The following is an 18899-nucleotide window of genomic DNA, read 5'->3' on the forward strand; positions in this document are numbered from 1 at the left end:
CATATTTCTTTTTCTTATCGTTAACTCTTAGTCTTATCGAAACTGTGCCGAAAGCATAAACGTGCAAAGCGTAAACGTTTGAGTAAATAGGTGACGTAAACGGAAATCCTTTAGACGACTTTGCTTTCATATTTCCCTCATTCGCGAAAAACGCATCGAGCGTTTTTAAGGATATCTCGTACGTTGTTACATCTTTTTCTTTCAACGTGGCCCAAATAGCGCATAAACTTTGATCGCTTATTCGCACGTCGAAATCACGTAAAAGCCTCCGGTCGCGGTCGTTCAATTAATCGCTAGTTAATGCGAAAGCCGTGTTGGATGTATCAGATTATTTCTTTCGCCATTCAACTCCTCGCTTTGTCCACACATTTTTAATGGTCCCGTGCAAACAGTGTATTTACTTTTGTTCTTTGTCGCGTATTCTTCATCTCGTTCATTGTCTTTACTTTTTTTCAATTATTCTCATTTTTATTCGTTTTCCATTGACGTAGCTAACGGAGCACGACAATTGAATTGATAATATCGACGTATTCACCGTGAAAAAACGACGTAATGACAACAATAACAATAACAACACCAGCGGCAAAGTAGCGACAACGACGACGATACTACACGACAGCAACAACAACTATGATAATGATAATGATGATGATGATGATAATAATAATAATAATAATAATAATAATAATAATAATAATAATAATAATTATTATTATTATTATTTTAACAACAACAATAATAATAGTAATAATAGCAATGATAATCAAGTTGTTTCGCCTAAAGGAAAAGAAAAAGATGAAAGGTAGCGTGGCGAATATGGCTATCGTAAAACGTTCCTTTCTCGAGCAACGGAATTAACGTGCGGGCACTGATAAAACGTTGGCGGTGTGATAAAACGCGGTGTGGTATTTGCTATCGAACGTTATCGAAGATGTAAGGGTTGGCGGCATGAGATAATGGAATTCACTTTGCAGGGAGAGGGAGAGAGAGAGGGAGAGGGGGGAGGGTGTGAGCTAGGACGAGCGAATTTCGGTCGCGGAGATATTATTCGTCCTTTAACGATCGCACGAAACATCACTTCCCTTGCTTTCGCAGTTTTTCCTTTACTCGGTTGTTTCTTTTACCCGCTCGTCTCTTACGCACTATAACCAGGGACAAGACACGTTTCTCTTGAAGAATACAAAGCACCCAAGGGGAATCGTCGAAGCTTCCTAAGCGAGGGGTAGAAGCGAGTGTACGCAAGAGTCTATCTTTTCCACCTACGGCTATGTATCGTGTCTCGTCCATCTTGATTTACTTGTAACATAACGTGCGTATCGCACTGCTACCAAGGCTTTTGATCTCCGGTATCTGCAGCGTTAGAAGGATTTACGGGATAACATCTGCGCGATCTCTCTCTCTGCCTTCCCATTGGCGATAGCAGCAGCAGGGTAGTAATAGTGACGGTAACGGTAGCAACGCTTTCGAATGGACGATATTCTCGTCTTATACCAAGAAACTGTAACGCGTTGCATAAATTAAGGGAGCGAGTTTATAGCGCGATCGTGAGATAACAGCTTTTTATGTGGACACCGGGTCGAGGTAGATGTATCTTTTCATAATAGCAGCGTGCTGCGGACGAGATTAAACGCGCTTTCGAGCTCGGTCACGTTTAGCCACTCGCTTTCGACGCTCTAAAGGCAACTTGACGAACGGCGTATAGCCAACCCGAAAAATCTCCTATCTTGATCGGCGGCGTATCTCTTTCTCTCTCTGTCGCGCCGTATCGGTGTTTTTCTCGCCGAGCTCGCAGGTGAAGCTAGAAAAATGACCATCGGTTTTTCTGTTATCCCGATAAACATCACGCAGCGTACCGATAGCACGTCAATAACAAAGTACCATCGAAATACTCGGCTCTTCGACCGACCGTAACTCGCTCTTGTGAAAAAGCGATATGGTATTTCTACGATTGTTCGTTCGCACTACGATATCTGCCATCGCGTAATCCACTTGTCTTTTCGTCGTAAATGCGTTTTTATTTTTGATTTTGCTTTCGTCGCAGGTACCAATTTTATCCTTTTCCTCCTCCTCCTCCTTGCTCGCGACGGAGGGAGTATCGATCTAGAGTTGAAAAGTCTGCTTGTAATTAAAAATGTTCGAGGACGTACGCTCGAGGAGGAGCGATAGAAATTAATAATACAAGACGCGTAAGCATCGTTTTTCGATGTACGTCGTCGGATCGTCGGATCTAGGGTCGAACGGAGAGGCGAAAAGACTCTTGGAGAATCGCCGAGAGATTATTTATAGTCGTCCATTCAGCGTATCTACTTGAGCGAAGCGTCGCGTCGCGACCCTTTTGTTTGCTTTGTTTTATTGCTTCGAGCGGATAGATACTTACAATTCATATCCAGTCGAATGGTCGAGGACAGCGGGAGCGATCTGTTATTATTCGTCGCGTTGCAGGTCAGCTCCGAGAGGACGTCGTCTCGTCCCAAATTTTTTATCACGATCTCGCTGCGCGTCACGCCGCTTCGTACGTTCATCGTTTTGTTATTCATGAAATTGTTGTTGCGGTACCAGGTCACGGTGGGCGGCGGCTTGCCTGCGAAGGAAACAGACCATAGAGATAGTATTCGTTCGAATCGTAGGAGATATAATATTTCTTTCCTTCCTCGTTGTAGACTACGAATTTATTTCTATTTCTCGAGTTTACTTACTCGCGCGTATCCATATTTGCGGGTATTCGATTGCATTTCGCAGCTTCTCAAACGATCGTTACTTACCGCCATACACGTCGCAGTAGAGCCGCAAGGAGTCGCCCTCGGCGTACGGTCCGGCCGTTTTGTCCCGAGCGATGCCTCTTTCGTCGACGATCACGATCCTGTGAGGTGGAACTGCAAAGTGACGGATACGAAGACGTAGATATTTACGCGTGGTATTAGCAAAAGGAGAAGGATTCACGGTCGGGCCAGTCGCGCGCATCTATGAAGATAGCCGCGGTCGGCGTTTCTCTTTCCTCCCTCACCCTCCGCCCTCTCTCTCTCTCTCTCTCGCTCGCCATCAAGCGAAAGTCCGATAACGCGAAATTGGTATTGGAAGATCTTCGGATGCTTCGGATATCGTGAGGCGGCATTAAATTGAAATCTGAAATCGATATCGCGCGTCTAGTTCATAGAAGCCAGTCACCTGTACCCACTGCCGTCGCGATAGCACGGAAAAGAAAACGGTATCGAGCGGTATCGAGCTGGTATTATTGGTAATGCGATGGAGAAATTACAATTACGAAAAAAGTCGATACTCTGATTTGGCATCACGAGGGGAAGTTTGGACGGCCATCATCGTTGCGTCGGAGAAACGCGGCTGCGATTCGCGAGAGGGCGATGATCGACTGGCTTGCTTTCCACGAAGGAAGACTCGCGACTCGCGATCGGAGCCGAGTCGGCTGAATATCGAAGATCGTTCCCATCTTTCGCTTCTCGAGGGTACTATCCGCCGTAATAATTCCGCGACGTTCCGGTTTGAAGACCGCCATCACGATAATTGCTTCGGCACTTTCTCTCCTTCGCTAGCGCGGACAGCCATTTCTGGCGCATTTCCTCGGGCACAAAGAGAATCGTCTCGTACTTGTTCCTTTTGTGCTGGTAGAAGAGGAAGACGAGTACCTGCCAGATTCTGATTCAGCCTACAGGCAAATTACTTCGATCTTGGTCCGTGTCTGTCTTCTTTCCGCGTCGCGATACACGTAAAATTTCGTAGCGCGACGCGAAGATTTCTCTCGTTCTTACGCGTCTTACGGGAGAGCGAGGCTAGAGAGCTCGGCGAAGACCATTCTTATCGGTTAAACGGTACGTCGAAACCGCCTCCATATTTCTCTCTCCCTCCCTTACTTTTTATTTTTCTTTCGTTTTCCCATACACCCGGAGACTCTTGGTTTTCTTAGGCCACACCAGTTTACCAACACTTTTGTTTCCCTCTCGCTTTCTCTCTCCCTCGCTCGATCGTATCTTCTAAACCTCTTCTAATCTCTTGTTATCCTTTCGGAGCGAGGCGCTCGAGAGCCGAGAAAAGAAACGGGACGATCGAGTTTCTTTCGTGGTTCTTTGTCTCTTTTATTTTCTTTTATTCCTTCCCGCACTCGTCGCGTTATTTCGTACCGTCCTTCTTAACTGCCGTTAAGATCTTGAAGCACACGCGAGCGAGCGAGCGAGCGAGCGAGCGAGCAAGAGAGAGAGAGACGGAGAAAAGTGTCTCCTTTCCCGAGAGCGTAAAAAGTCGCGAATCGTGAGAACTGTTATCGAATCTTCTCTCTTTCTCTCGAACGGACGAGTAGGAAGAGGAAAGAGGCGACGGTGGTTTACCGCGTCGTGGAATTTTGCCAAGTATTTCCAAGTCTTTTGGAAAGGATCTATGAATGGAATTTAATGTCGCGGTAAGCATCGTAGCGTTTGCACGAACAAGGACGTGGAAGAGTAGCGAACGTGTTTTTCCCTTTCATTTTTCTTCCTCTCTACCAACTTTCTCCAATTCTTTATCTCCCGCTTCTCTACCATCGAAGTCTATCCGATGAAATAAGATTGTCCTATCGTGTTCGGGAAAAGTACCTTTCAACGTTGTTGATTCAGATGTAGGACGAGATTCGCGAATCCCCGACCATGAAACGGATGGAAGATGAAATTCGTCCCACGAAATTGGATGGAGAGGAGAGAAGGAGATAAAGACGATCGAAATTTCATTCCTGCCAACACCTAGCGTGGATTTCAAGAGCAAACGGGATGTATCTTCGAAGCGCTTTCTCATTATCTCTCGAGAGCGCGTACGAGCGAAACGAACGAATCTGGTCGTACGGCTTTAAGGGAAATATTTCTATTTGGAATCGAGTCGTTCCCCGGACGATGGTCACGCGATTTTTCCTAGTCCACGGAAAGATCGCGAGAGCTTTTCCAGTCGCGCGAGTAAAACGCGTCTCGACGACCGTAGTAATCGTCTTGCGAAGCTCGAAACGGTACAGACGGGACACGGTAAATGGGCAAATGGGCAAATGGGACGGCGAAACAATTAACGTGGCTTTGCATCCGCTTAATATCCGCGCCACGCTTCGGAGACGGGAGACCGATCGCGAACGCTTCCGCGCGCGTAGACAACGGTGCGCGCGATTATTCCTGTCCGTTACGTACATCGAAACCGATCCGAGATCGGTCTGTCGGCGAGCGTCCGCTTTTTTCCCCTTTCATCGTCGCGCCCCGCCGCGCCGGCCCGTTGATTTCGCTCGGAAACGCTTAAGCGATTTTTCTTTTCTTTTCCATCGAACCGAGAACGAGTGACAAAGAGAGGGAGGGAGAAAGAAACCCGATACATCGTTTTAATAGCGGGAGAAACGCGTCGATTCGCCCGACCGCATTCTCCCGAACAAAGCGATTAATCCGGGAAAATTGTTTGCAATTACGCGCATCCGGGTGCGAAGTGCGTGGCTGCTTTATTAATAATGATTGGAATATTACAAGAATGCACCGCGAGATGAAATCCAAATTTCCATAACGAAGTCGAGCGTGTTAAAGCGCATTTCTCGCTCTTATGATTTCGACTGGCGTCGCTATCGCGGCTCGTTAATTTCGACAGACACGCAATTTGTGCATTTTATGCGGCATCGGTTGGCATTCCTGAGGGCAGTACTCGTCCGACGTTTTTAGGAACGGGACGGTCGAGAGTACGATCGCGGGGAGAAGAATCGACGAGGAGCGTGCCTCTCCCGATTTGCGAATTATTAACGTTTGTCGGTCCGAACGGGCAAAAGCCTTTGTTCTTTTTCCTTTCTTTTTTTTTCCCCCGAGGAGCGAAAACTCGTTGTTAGCGCGGCTTACGCGCGAAACGTCATCGATTCTCTTCGCCAACTCGCTGTTACGAGAGCGCTCGTTAAAGAAACGAGTAAGAGCACTGGTGTAGTGGATATCGACGACTTCGACTTGCTTCCATCGATGACTTCGTCGTCGTCGAAATACTCACTTTTTAACGTTCGCGATAATTCGAAAACGATCGTTCGAACGCCTTCCTTTCCGTTCTCTTGCCATCCTTTACTTCCTCGACCTCGATTTGTTTATTACTTTCCTCTCGAAGACGAGGATACATAGGAGCACTTTTATTCGTCGACTCGTCGCGTTCATCGCGTATCGCGCCACGCGGAAACGAAATCGTATTGCGAATAGTTACCGAAAGTTGCTTCCTTGGTCCTCGATAGGTGGCACGTAACTATGGGTTTGCGTCATCGAGCGAAAGAGAAATGACAAACTCGAAAGGCAGTGCCGACGGGTATGGGTTCTTTTGACGAACTTTGATTCGAAATGACGTAATACGAGTATTTAAGGGCAAAACCGCAGCCTCAGGTTCGCGAGTTTGAATTTTCTAAACTTTCAGCTTTTCCTTTGCGGTCGTTTGCAACAGACGTCGTGTAACTCGATTCTTTGCGAGCTCGTTTTCTGCTCGTTCTCCGCTTCTACCAAGTTCCGTGGAAGCACGAAGGAATTTCAAGAATGTCGTCGATTCGTACGCGCACGCGTTCCTTTTAATCCGAGCTGGAAAATGATTGATAGACTTATCGGTTCTTCTAGCGAGTAACTCGAGCAACTTTCGATATACAATTTGATACACAAAGGACCACTCGTTCGTTATTCGTCGTTCTTGCTATCGCCTCCGAGAGTTTGTTTGGGCAGAGCAATAAATGGATGGATAGAGATGAAGAGAGAAAGAGGGGGGATGCTCGTTCGCATCTCTCTTGCGTGTTCACGCGTGAATTTCGACAAATTCTCCTCTTCTCTTCCCTTCTCGAGCGCGTAAATCGATCGTTCTCGTTTTTTTCCGTCCTTCCGCCACCGAAATTCGATCACCGAGATAGCCAAGAGCTCCGAAAGCGCTTTTATTATTCAGCTGCGATAGAGCGCGCGTTCCTATTCTCAGTTTTCTCAAAATTTCATCCGGTGGGTCGAGTTGTACGCATCGACGATAACTATGATCCGTTCGTAAAATTTAATCGTCTGCGCGTTAAGACTAATCGAAAGAACGCCCTTGTTCTTTCTAAAAGTAGGCTATGCCTACTTTCTTCTTCGAACGACGTACCTTTTCTCGCAAAATGTGATCGAGATATTCGAGTATCTCGATTTAAACGACGCACGTATCCAAGTACGTATGCGAGTGAGGAACCAGAGAGAGAGAGAGAGAGAGAGAGAGAGAGAGAGAGAGAGAGAGAGAGAGAGGGAGGGAGGGAGGGAGAAAACTGAGAAAATTCTGAGGCAGAGTGTACCACGAATGGGATAGAAGCGTAATTATTTCCTTCCTCGAAAACTCGACGTGACGTCCTCGGATCTTCCCTAGCTTCGCGAACGAGGACCTTCTTCCGTGATTTCTAACAGGTGCGGCCTTTCTATTTACCGTCGGTAACGACGAGAGCGAACCGATTACGGAGCTACTTTCAAACAATTGAATTCAAGTACATTTTCAAGCGGCGCTTCAACTACGTCCGCTTCTCCAAACTACTTCGTACGTCCATCGACGATGCTCTTCCCGTTCTCGTTAGCAGAGTCCTTTTTCCTTTTATTTCTCTAGAACGTGATTGCATTTTCAACGGTAAAAGTAGTTTTTAAATGCGAATTAACGGCGTAGCCGTTTCCCCGTTTCGCGTAAACCGAGCGATCTTACCGGATTCTCTAGATCTTGGCCAATCATTCCCTCAAGATTCTAACTGCCGAGGCAATTCTTCTACGTTTCTTTAGCCGCGCGCCTGTCGCGTTACAATTAACTTTTCCGATCTTCATTCGCAAGCACTTCGTACAAATGTCGACAAGTTGGAAAGCACGAACTCGATCGTATTCTAGCTCATATTTACTTCCATCTTCAACAGGAATGTACATTTCCATCGAGTGTTTCCAATTTTGCAAATGGCTCGACGTCTCTTCTATTATATATTTTCACAGTCAATTTCGCTCATCAAAGCGGATGATCGATAAAGAGAAAATGAAAGAGAGAGGGAGAGAGACAAAGATGGCATAGCAAAGGAGAAAAATGAGGAGAATCGAGAGTCGCTCTGATTGTTCGGAAGAAAAAGAGCTCTCGTTTAATAAAGAGGAAAAAAAAAGAAGGAGCAAGGTCGTTCCCGTTGAATCCCTTCGTCGAACATGGTTTTACGTGTCGTTTTTTCGTTCTCTTTCTCTCTCTCTCGCGTCCCCCACTTTTTTCTTATTAACTTTCTACGAGGGAATTTCGACTCGATCGTCTTTCGCGTCTGCACCAGATGCATCATCCGGACGGAAGTGTACTTAAAAGTAAAATACTATTAAAAGTTCGGGGTCGAGAAGACGAGTGAGAGAAAATCCAGATCGATTACCTTTCGAGAGAACAATTCGAGCGAAAGGTTACCGCCTCTTTTCCTTTCTTCTTCTTCTTCTTCTTCTTCTTCTTCTTCTTTTCTGTACCGCGCGCGCGGCCCCCCTCCGCGCCGTCGCCCTAAACCTCACCCTAACGTCAACGGATAGTCGAAAGTTTGTTACGGAAAGGCGATTTCGTTCGCAACTTTGACGGATGATCAAACGCATTTGATAACACGGGGAAAGCGGGAGAGGGCGATTTCAAAGTCCGTAGTACGTAAAATTTCACAAATTCGTGGGACGGTTAGTCGTGGAAAAGATGCGCGTTATATTTTCAAGTTCGAGCATGATTTACGATTATACCGCGAGTCTTTGCCCGTTCCCACGAAAGAGTTCTCGCGTTATTCGAGTTTCACAGAGAAAGGAGTTTGTAAAGCTTCTTGAAAATCGAAGAATCGATGTCTATCGTATATCGTGACGTGCCGTAAGAAGTATGCGGTGGAAAGCGTCGTTTTCCGAGTAACGAAGTTGATAAATTCTTTTCGATCCAATTTATGACTCTTCCTTCTTATTCTTCTCTTGAAACGTAAAAGACTCTCTCGTTGGTACGCTTCCTCGATTCTTACTTTATTTCCTTTTATCTCTCGAACGTTCCTTGCTTCGTCGTTAGACCATTACTCCTTTCTGTCGTTTGCTTTCTATAATATATATTTACTTGTCATTAATATCACCTTACGTCGGTATACACTTTTATGGTTTCGACATTGGATGGGTCCGTCTCGAAACAATCGTTGGGTGGTACACTTCAGCGGTAGTTTATTCGAGCCCGAGTTCGAACCTTGTCGAACTAATATCGAATTACTCGAAGGCAGGCTATTCGATTCGATAACGAGTAACGTCGATCCCTCGCAGCAAATATATTTGCGTCTCCTCGTTACTCCTTGCGATGGACTTTACGCAACGAAAGCAAAAATATGCGATGAGCGAGAATTCGAGGTTTATTTGGAAAAACGAGTTTGGAAGGAGAGACAGGGGTCTAGCGTCTCGTCGAACGTTCGAAAACATCCTCCGGCGTGACATCGCTGTTCGCTCGCACTCATGCCCCTTTCCTCGTTTCTCCTTTTTTCTCAGAGACACAGACGGCTGCGGCCTGCTGGTTTGCGAGAAGCGCGATTTAAATTCCTCGAGTGCTCTCTTTAACGCCGTTTCCTTTCTCGCTTTTAACGAAAGGTCGCTCTCTTCCGTTCGCGTTTATGCGCGTACGTGTTTCGAAAACGACACGCGCCTTGCGAATACGGGCGGGGGGGGCAGAGAGAGAGAGAGAGAGAGAGAGAGAGAGAGAGAGAACAAGCGCGAAGCGTGAAAATGAAAGAAAGAGATAGAGAGACCGATGTGCAACTAGCAATTTTAGCAAAGTACGGCAAAAGAGTGGAGAGGAGAGCGGAGAAAGCACGTTAATTGGCGTTCATCTGGAAAAGGTTTACCAACGCTCGCGTTTACGAGGGCTTCTGTCCGGAGCATGCTCCGGGTGGGGCCGGGGCTGTTCGGTAGAAGGGGCTAATTATCCCACGGGAAAAATTCCTCGGCACATGCCGAGGAGAAAAAGCAACGAGGCCGGCGCGGCACGCTCGGCCGGGGCATCTCCATAACTTCTGAACGGGATTGTTAATTGGATTCTTTTTTCCCTCTCTCTGCTCTCCCTCTTCTCGTCGCCCCGTCAGCTTCGTTCCGTTATAACAACCTCTTCCTTTTCCGTTCCCTTTTTCCCTTCTTATTTTTCTTTTTTTCCTTTTTCCCAGAGTGGTTCATCTCCCGCTCGACGTTTTCCGTCATTCTTTTACTAGTGCGCGTGGCCGTGCTCGCTATACATTTCGTTCCTCTACAACGCCTCAACCGCGAGAGAAATCCGAGAAACGCTTCAACGTTTCAGCGTTTCAGCGGCGAACGTTTAAGGTATATGGAACAGTGGCCTCTCTTCTGTTTTTTCTTTTTCCGTTGCTCAGCTAGCTCTTCCGTGAAGCGCACGTACGAAAGAAAAGTTTTGCAAATAATTCAAGAGAGATATTTACGTTTCGGATGCGAGATATCGACGCGACTATGACCTCGATTGTAATCGTCGATAAAAAAGATAATTTATCGATCGTTTGTATTTCATAGCTTTCGGCTAAAAAAATGTAGGAACGTCTCGGCATTGCCAACGTGCGAGGAAGCGTGCGCGCACACGAGAGGCGCGATAGATATTTTCTATTCCTACACCCGAGGTTCTGGTATAACCGGATGCATGCGTACATACATACGTTCCAATGTCAGCTGCAGAACGTTGACTATAAATCGAGACCGTTGGCCTTTTGCCGTTTGCCGCGTCTAGTGACGAGACGTATTGTTAGGTATAGTGGCTCGTGAGAGAGAGAGAGAGAGAGAGAGAGAGAGGACGGCGCGACCGTTCACATATATCTAACGTGTAACATATTGTAACGTTGTAAGAAGGTAGACATCCAGTGCGACTATACCGTGGAAAATCCTTTTGAAAACCCCTTTGCATCTTCTCTCGAAGCTCTCGCGCGACCTTTCCAATGCGGAAAAATGTCAAACGTTTCGGTTACGCTTTCGGAGTATGTATCTCAGGCTGAGATCTCACACCAGACGAATAATATCCGTTTGGTACGAAGCCGAGTATCTCCGTGTTCCTAAGAGATTTCAAGGAAGAAAGTCGAAAAAGTAGAGAGAGCTGTAGTAATACCGCGCGCGGTGTGCATAGATGCGCAAAAAAGGCGACGTTGGGAAGAATACGAATTTTGAATAAAAACTCATAGTGTATCGTAGAAATATCGTAGATAGTATATCGTAGAAAATGCGTTCGATCGAAAACGAGTGAAGTCGATCGAAGTCACTTTCCGACGATCGTCCTTAGAAAAATATTCTTACGATTAACGCGAATGAAAAGATCGTTTCGTTCTTACCTATCACCGTTAAATTGACTTTGGAGTTTCGCGTTTGGCCGATTTGGAAGTCGACCCGACATCGATAAATACCAGCGTCTTCCTCCCTTATGTGATCCACGCCCAGCTCGGCCGGTTTCTTGTCTGGCATGAAGTAAGCTCGACTCGAGAACACCGTGTCGTCCGACCATCTCTCGGCTATACCAAAGTCTCGATCTCTGGCGTCGACGCTGCGACAGAATCGCTTTATTATACCGATGAGTCTCGGGGCTCGCGATCAGCTGCCTCGAACGAATACACACACGATTTTCGATTCTCAGACTTGCAAGCTTCTCTCGTGTAATGCGTGCGAATGTGTCGAGGGAAGAGCAGCGAGAAATAAATTTTATAATTTCAGCGGAAAGCATCTAAGGATAATTTACCAAAGGATAGCGCAACGCGTAGTTTGAGAGAGAGAGAGAGAGGAGAATACCTATATCTATACTATATTTATATAATACGGATACGAGTATATCTATGTTAGCGACGTGCAAGCACGAAATCGTTTAATCGCGTAATCCATCTTGTGGTTTCTACATATATGCGTTCTAAAGCTTTGTTTTTCCTAGAGCTTCGAATCCAAATTAATAAGGCGTGGAAACAGTATCCATTACCGGGAATTTTTGTTCGTTCGAGTGAAACCGTACTGACGGATAGAAAATTTGAAGGAGTGCGTCTCGTCTAAAGTTAACAAGATTAATTTTTCTTTTTCTTCTTTTTTTTTTGAACGAAAACATTTGCCAAGCGAGATGAAAAATGTTTCAATCTTGGAAAAGACTCAATTTTGTATTTATTATTATGTCGATAAAGGTTCTAGGAAAAGCTCGACTTTCAAGCGGATTTTTGCACGTAACGATTCCACGCTCGCTCCTAATGTAATTCGATGGTAACAGGTTTCCAGTCTTGGCATTATTCAGATAGGATCAATTAGGACCAATTACACTCACTGTTTGGTAGCGTGAGCCAAGTTTGCGATACCGATTACACTGCGGCATTCCATGACTATATATTTCGCATAGTTAACGTGCTTACTCGATCGCGCTGTTGTAAGAACTCGCTCGTTCGCGTTCTCTCTCTCTCTCTCTTTCGCTCTTTCCCCCTCTCCACTTCTGCATGTGTCTCTTTGCGCTTATATCGTAAACGCTCCAACTATTTCCAAAAGTTGCTACCCCCAGCGACCATAGTCATTTTTAGGTTCTCGATTATGAGTAGTTGGAAAACTCATTTCTCAATGCTTTGTACGGTATAGAAGATACCATCTAGATAGTTTAGTTCGGCGAAAGACTTGGCGACGTGTGTGTGTTTATATATACATATATATATATATATATATATATATATATATATACACACATATATATATATATAAACGCTTATGTACGTATATAGATAGGTATATATCCCCGATGTGAGACGAAAATCGAGTTCGAAGGCAATTTTCGGTTAAAAGCGACCACCAATCTCGCATTGTGTCGACGAGATGTATGTAGCCTGGTGCGGACCGATAGAGACAACGACCGACGCCAGTTTGTACATTCGTAGATGGATAGAAGGATAGATAGATAGGGCGCGTGTGAGTGTGTGGATATGTATGCTTGCGCGCGCGTATGTACGTATGTATTTGCGTAAGAGAGAATATAGTAAGGAGAGAATACGCGTATTTGTATGTACATGTAGGTATATGTATACACTGATTGCATCTCACCTGTAAACCGATGTTCCAAGATCCTCGCGATACCAGAGCACAAGATGTACCGAATCTCCTTCGTGGGTAGTTGATATGTCGCAGGGAAGATAGGTGGGATCTCCGACCAGTGCCACGATGTGCGATATGGGTACTAAACAGAGAGAAACAAGGCCGGTTGATATGAAATTCAAAGTGGCGTTATACGCTTGCTGGAATGTTTATCGATGGAGATAGAGAGATTCGCGAGTCGGATGGCCTATTTTACCGTATTACCGTACAGATTCGCCTAGTCGAGGCCTAACGCGAAGATATTAAACGGAACAAACCTATTAGCCGTTACCCGTCTCCTTTCCCCGTAATCGTTTTATCCAAAATCTGCTTTTGGTCGATAATCAAGTATCCCTCGCTAGTCGGACTCGGGTCAACGTGAAATACGATGCGATAAAAATACGGTACGCGCGTTCTTCTCGTCCTTACGACGAAGGCCTGTCGTAAATTTTTGACCGAATTCCCGACGTTATTCCGGCCGGAGTTGAGAAAATATTGGTGAAATACGAACGACGAGACGCGACGATAAAAGTCTATTTTCTATAGGTTCGGGACCGTCGGGGGGAGGGATGGATTCGCGTTACTTTCCATGAAAATTTATCCTAAAGCGCCTATAAAGAGGCGGCGGAGTAGTAAGGGGAAGGGCAAACGCAAGAGCCGCAGGTGCGATCAACCTAAATCGACCGTTCGAGGGTTTGGCGAAAAATTTCTATAAGACGCGTTTCGTTTTTCTCGCGCGACTATTCCCGTTTGTCGACGATTTGTCGATGCCGTCTGAACCATCCAGGAATGGATCGTGCCGAGAGAAAGCCGCGTTATCGCTACCCCTTCCCTTTTCTGCCCAGCCGCGTCGTTTGACACTTACGAAAGTACATTGGCATTTTATACAGGCATCGTATACGTCATACCGAGGACCTCGGTGCGGGTCGTCGTAATCGTCATACGTAGCGACGTGAGGGAAAAGCGTCGGGATCGTACGAATGCGGTAAGTGGCGAGCGTAACGGCACAGTGGTAGCAATTGCCGACCGGTCAGCCTAGTCGGCCTAATCGGCCACGTATCGGTCGAGCCGAACGATCGAACCCGAACTCGGCCACGGCAAAATCGATGATATCAAAGGGAATGGCATTCCTCGTTACAGGAACATCGCTTTCCTACCGTCACCGTTCTCCTTCCGATTGAACTCATTAAGGGTATAAATTTAACGCACGATCCCTATGCTTCGCTTCGCAACCGGGGTCGGCCGACTACCCTCTAACGATCGATAAAGATATATCGTTCGATTACCGAAATACGCTTATACACGTACGGACGCGCGTCTACCGGTACACCCTTACGTAGATCCATACCGTACTTGGATTCGATGGAAATCGATAGAATTTTTGACAAATTTTTTCAAAGAGGAACAAGCTCCTTCTACGGGACGGACGCGCGCTTCGGATAATTTCCTTCCTTCGAAGGGATTAGGACTGGGGTCGTTAACGCGCGTGTCAGCGATTTTCGATGCTAATTAACGATCGTTTACTCGTTAAAACGTACGGCGTCGTCGGTGAGCTCGGTGCGATCTCGAGGCCCAGATTGCGAAGAAGAAGCGCGCACGGGAGGAGAAACGAGATCTCTGCGGCTCGTTAGAGGACGATTAGCTCGTAATATGCGCGAGAATGCTTTGTCGTCTCGTGGTACGAGCCAAGGTACAGTTGGTATATTTTAAACGCGTCGGCGCGCGCCTTCGCGTCGCGGTGGCATTAACGTCACGTGCGATCATTCCAAACGAACGAAACGAGATTCTCTTTGTAGAAGCTTTAGCGCGAACGGTGAACGTTTTTCCTACTTCTCTCGCGATCCTCCTACGTGTACCTGCTAATATCGGGCAGGTTGAAAGAGAGAGAGAGAGAGAGAGAGAGAGAGAGAGAGAGAGAGAGAGGGTGAGAGGGAAAGAGGAATTATATCAGTTATTATTTTGTCGTTAATTGCAGTTCGCGTATCCGCAGAGAGGCGGAGGAAAAACGACGGACGACGGACGACGGACGACGGATCGACGGATCGACGGATCGACGCGCGTACAGACTAGGTTCCGCACTTATTGTAAGCGCAGACCACAGTTTCGAATTAATAGGATTTCGTGCGGCTCACGTAGAATTTCGCGTGTACCGATGAGAACGATCCAATTATTTACTTGCGATTGTTTCCACGATAACGAATAGACGTCGAAACGGGCCGACATTGAAGCTCTAATTATCGAATCGGTAGGAGGGGGGCGATTTCGCGGCCCATCTCCTCGTTCCCATATCGCGTCCTCCTTTTCTTCTATCCCGTTTACTCGCTCGCGCGATCTTCGACGACGTTTCGGTCGTTTCGGTCTTTTCGATCTCCGACGTACCTCTCGTCTCGCCGTATCGTCGCTTTCGCTTTACGCGCGAAAGTGCGAAAATTCGGCGAAAGGCCGAATTCGTTGGTTTTTTTTTATTCGGCTGAAATAAAGAGGAACGGGTTCGCGTTGGTACGCCTACGCCTTTCGACGAGACGTTCGCGAGTGGTCGTGGTCGGTTGCCCAAGCCGATCGTTTCGAACGTTGTTCGAACGAGCCGATCGATAGGCGAATAAGGAAAAACCGTCGAGGTTGGCCTTTGTTCGACCAGGGAGAGTCTCGAGAATCGTGACCGAGAGCGAGAATTGCGCCGAAGGGGAAATGGCACAAGCTTTTTTCATATTTAGCGGAAGAAAGGACGGGAAGGCTCTGTCATTGGAAAATAGTATCGATGAAAGTACACGCTCGGTCGAGTTCGTCGTGCTCGTTCGAACTCGCACGCGCAGTGCTACTCGCGAATTATTCGTGCAAACACCGTTGACTCTCCGATAATGTTCATCGAACATGCTCGTTTCCCGTTACATCGTTATTAACCACACCTTGTCATTAGTTTCCCCCTACTCGCGCTAATTCGTCCAAATTATGTACTTACTCGCGTCAATATTGCGACTCGCAAATTATTTGAATTGACTCGAAGCATTAATCGGCGCTCATACGTAAAACGCGAGTACGCGTCGATGCCTGGGCGTTGTTTGTAAACTTTTCGTTACGTCGTCGATTCGTTTTTCCTCCCCTTTCTACGCTCGATAGGTCTCGCCCCTTTTTATACTCCTTGAAAGAGACCGGAGAAACGAGCGTTGTCTCCTCTCTTTAGAAATGCGAACGGCGAAAAGTCGTTCAGATAATTAGCAATAGCGAGGAAGGAGCGATACCGCAAACGGGCCATTTAGTCGTTTTTGCGCTTAACGACCAGCCGATCGATTTCAGACGAAGCCTTTGGGAGGGTTGTGCTTCTTTGAATAAACTGTATATAAATTCCACGTTTAACGGCCGGTTCGGCATCGATCATCGTGTTCTCGATGAGACAATCGCGTCCCGCGATTATAGCCGTTGGATAAAAAGTAGATGGGTACGCTAAAGGCTCGCTAAACTATATTTTAGGCCGCGAGACGTTTGAACGGTGTTTAATGGAAGCGAGATTATCGCGACGGTGCGAACGTCGACGAAAGACGTCTTGGCAAATAGTATGGGCTTTAGCCGCTTCAAATATTGACGTTGGTTCTCGGTAATTCTCCTCGATCGCACTGCCACGAGCACGTGTCTATGTGTATATAGTCTACGTATATGCTACATGGACGCGTATTCGCGTCCGGTGCAGACACATTGTCGCAGCACCGTATTCTCGATGTATTCTCGACGTATTCGCGAACGGAAGCGAAGGCGGCCCACAATTCCATTTGTAGAATTTGCCAAGCCGGTCTTAGCCCAATTCAGACTTGCGTCTTGCTCATCGTCGATGGTAGCGGCCGAAGACGTTCCATTTCCATGGCAACATAGATAGCCTAGAATCGCAGCAACTTTGATCACAAGTCGGATGCCCTGTAACAATGGCCATCTTCCCATTTGTATTCCGGAGCCAGAGGCATGCTCTCCTTCTATAGCTCTCTCTCTCTCTCTCTCTCTCTCCCTTTATTCGGAGCTTCAACGTGTACGCTGGCAGCGCGCGCCATTGGTTTCGTTTCCACCATTTTCTTCGTCCTATTCTTTCGCCTTCCATTGCTATGGCGTTAAATGTACCAGCATGTAGTTTTGCTCGCTATTCAATTCGGGGAGTCGAAGCAGTGTTCGCGCGAGCGTTAAAACTATGCCCTACGTTTACGAAACCTCTCGAGAGGTTCCCAATTCGTACCGACAGATCGTATTTTATATTACTCGGACGACGTCATTTGCGTTTACTTCCAGGTGGCACTCGAAGAGCGTTTCTTTTGTTTTCGTAAGCAAAACGGTGGATATACGACGGTTGCTACGAGAAAATTCAAGGGTCTTTTCCGTAGTTTCTCCTTCGGCATCGACGTCTTCGCGATCTTCGAAAGACTTGCCTCGAGAAAGGCTAACTTTTTCTACTCGAGCGTTTTCTTCGAAGTTGACCGTATTATTGCTTCTATCAATTATCGGCTGGCAAGAACAGGGGATGGCTGCTTCGTCGTCCAATTTTATTCACTTGCTATATGTACCGATACGTGGCCGCGATAAAAAACATTTAGGTTTTATCCAAGAGCGAATGCACGACGAAACGCGTGCGTATCGAAAGTTGGATCGAGTTTGGTGATCCGTTAGGATATCCAATACGGACGAATATTTTTCAGCCGCCGAGTATAGGGAATTCCGACGTTTGGTTGGCCTATTTCCCCGATACCGTTAAGATCAAAAATACAGATCGTTTCTATCGAGTTTCGTGCCGATAGCTGTGCGGTGAATCGGTCCTCGTGTTAGAACGAAGCTACGGAAAGTAACTACGGACTTGGTAAAGAATCGGTCAGATTAACCAAAGTTCGCGTAACTCTCTAGATAGAGTCATCGATCCGACGCGACGGCGGGCCATCGATTTTCTAACGAGCGGATTCGGACAGATCGATTCGGAGACCGGGGCGTGGAACACCGATCGTTGAACGAGTTATCCTTGAAAAAGTCGGACCGGAACGCTCCCGTCCTCGAGAGAATCTACAAATTTCGACATTGTCCACTTTGATGCGACGATGTCATCGAAGGAGTTCCTTCTTACCTATCTTCGTAGGAGGCCGAAAGGGGTCGTTCTACTGGCCCTTGTTGTTTCGTTTCCGTTTTCGTTCACGCTTGCTTTTCCACGATCGAGCTCATTGAGCGAACGAGAAGCTTTGGAATCTCCTGGCACGTCCTTTGCTCGGACGTTATTTCGTTACTCGAAACGAGACGTCTCCGTCCAATTTAAAAATCCGCATATGTGGCTTCACCCCTCTCTCGTCTCGCGTCACGTCGACGCGGACGAGTCGGTCGAGGCGAGACAAAGTAGGAGCTTTAATTCGACACAAACGTAATTTCGGCGGGTCGACTCTGCTTCTCTTCGAATCTCTAAAATAACGTAGTTGGTTCGGGTCACGTATCGCGATAAAAATCACGGTGGACTCTCGCGAGGGGACTATCTTTTCCCTTACTTTTTCCCTCGTTGACGTCGTCGCGTCTCACACCTCGCTCTCTCTCTCTCTCTCTCTCTCTCTCTTCATTTATTTTCCCTTTTCTTTCGGGCTCTTCCTTTCAGACATCTACGAGAGAAGGCAAAACCCATTAAGTTCTGCGTTTTCTCCGGCGGAAAGAGATAACGCGTCGGCGATTCTCCAGTCACGTCTCATCTCTACCCTTCCATCATTTCCACCCTTCTCTACCTTTCCTTTTTCTCTTTCTTCTCTTTTTCCTTCTTCCTTCGAATACTTGCATTCAATTTGCCGGTGACGCGCGAATAATAATTCCGTGGATGGCGAGAAAGGATATCAGAGAGAGAGAGAGAGAGAGAGA

General features: G+C 46.7%; 1 protein-coding gene across 1 annotated transcript in view; it reads right to left on the reverse strand.

Annotated features, from left to right (window-relative positions):
* The window catches only part of LOC127065840 (nephrin-like), a 72711-nt gene that overhangs the window by 14592 nt on the left and 39220 nt on the right, over positions 1-18899 (reverse strand). The window contains exons 2-5 of the mRNA XM_050998728.1: positions 13014-13146; positions 11291-11499; positions 2763-2873; positions 2378-2581 (exon numbers count right to left, since the gene is read on the reverse strand). Of these exons, the coding sequence (XP_050854685.1) occupies positions 2378-2581; positions 2763-2873; positions 11291-11499; positions 13014-13146 (657 nt within the window). The remainder of the gene's footprint in view (positions 1-2377; positions 2582-2762; positions 2874-11290; positions 11500-13013; positions 13147-18899) is intronic.

The sequence above is a fragment of the Vespula vulgaris genome, chromosome 8 (genome assembly GCF_905475345.1).
Source record: "Vespula vulgaris chromosome 8, iyVesVulg1.1, whole genome shotgun sequence".
Classification (NCBI taxonomy): domain Eukaryota; kingdom Metazoa; phylum Arthropoda; class Insecta; order Hymenoptera; family Vespidae; genus Vespula; species Vespula vulgaris.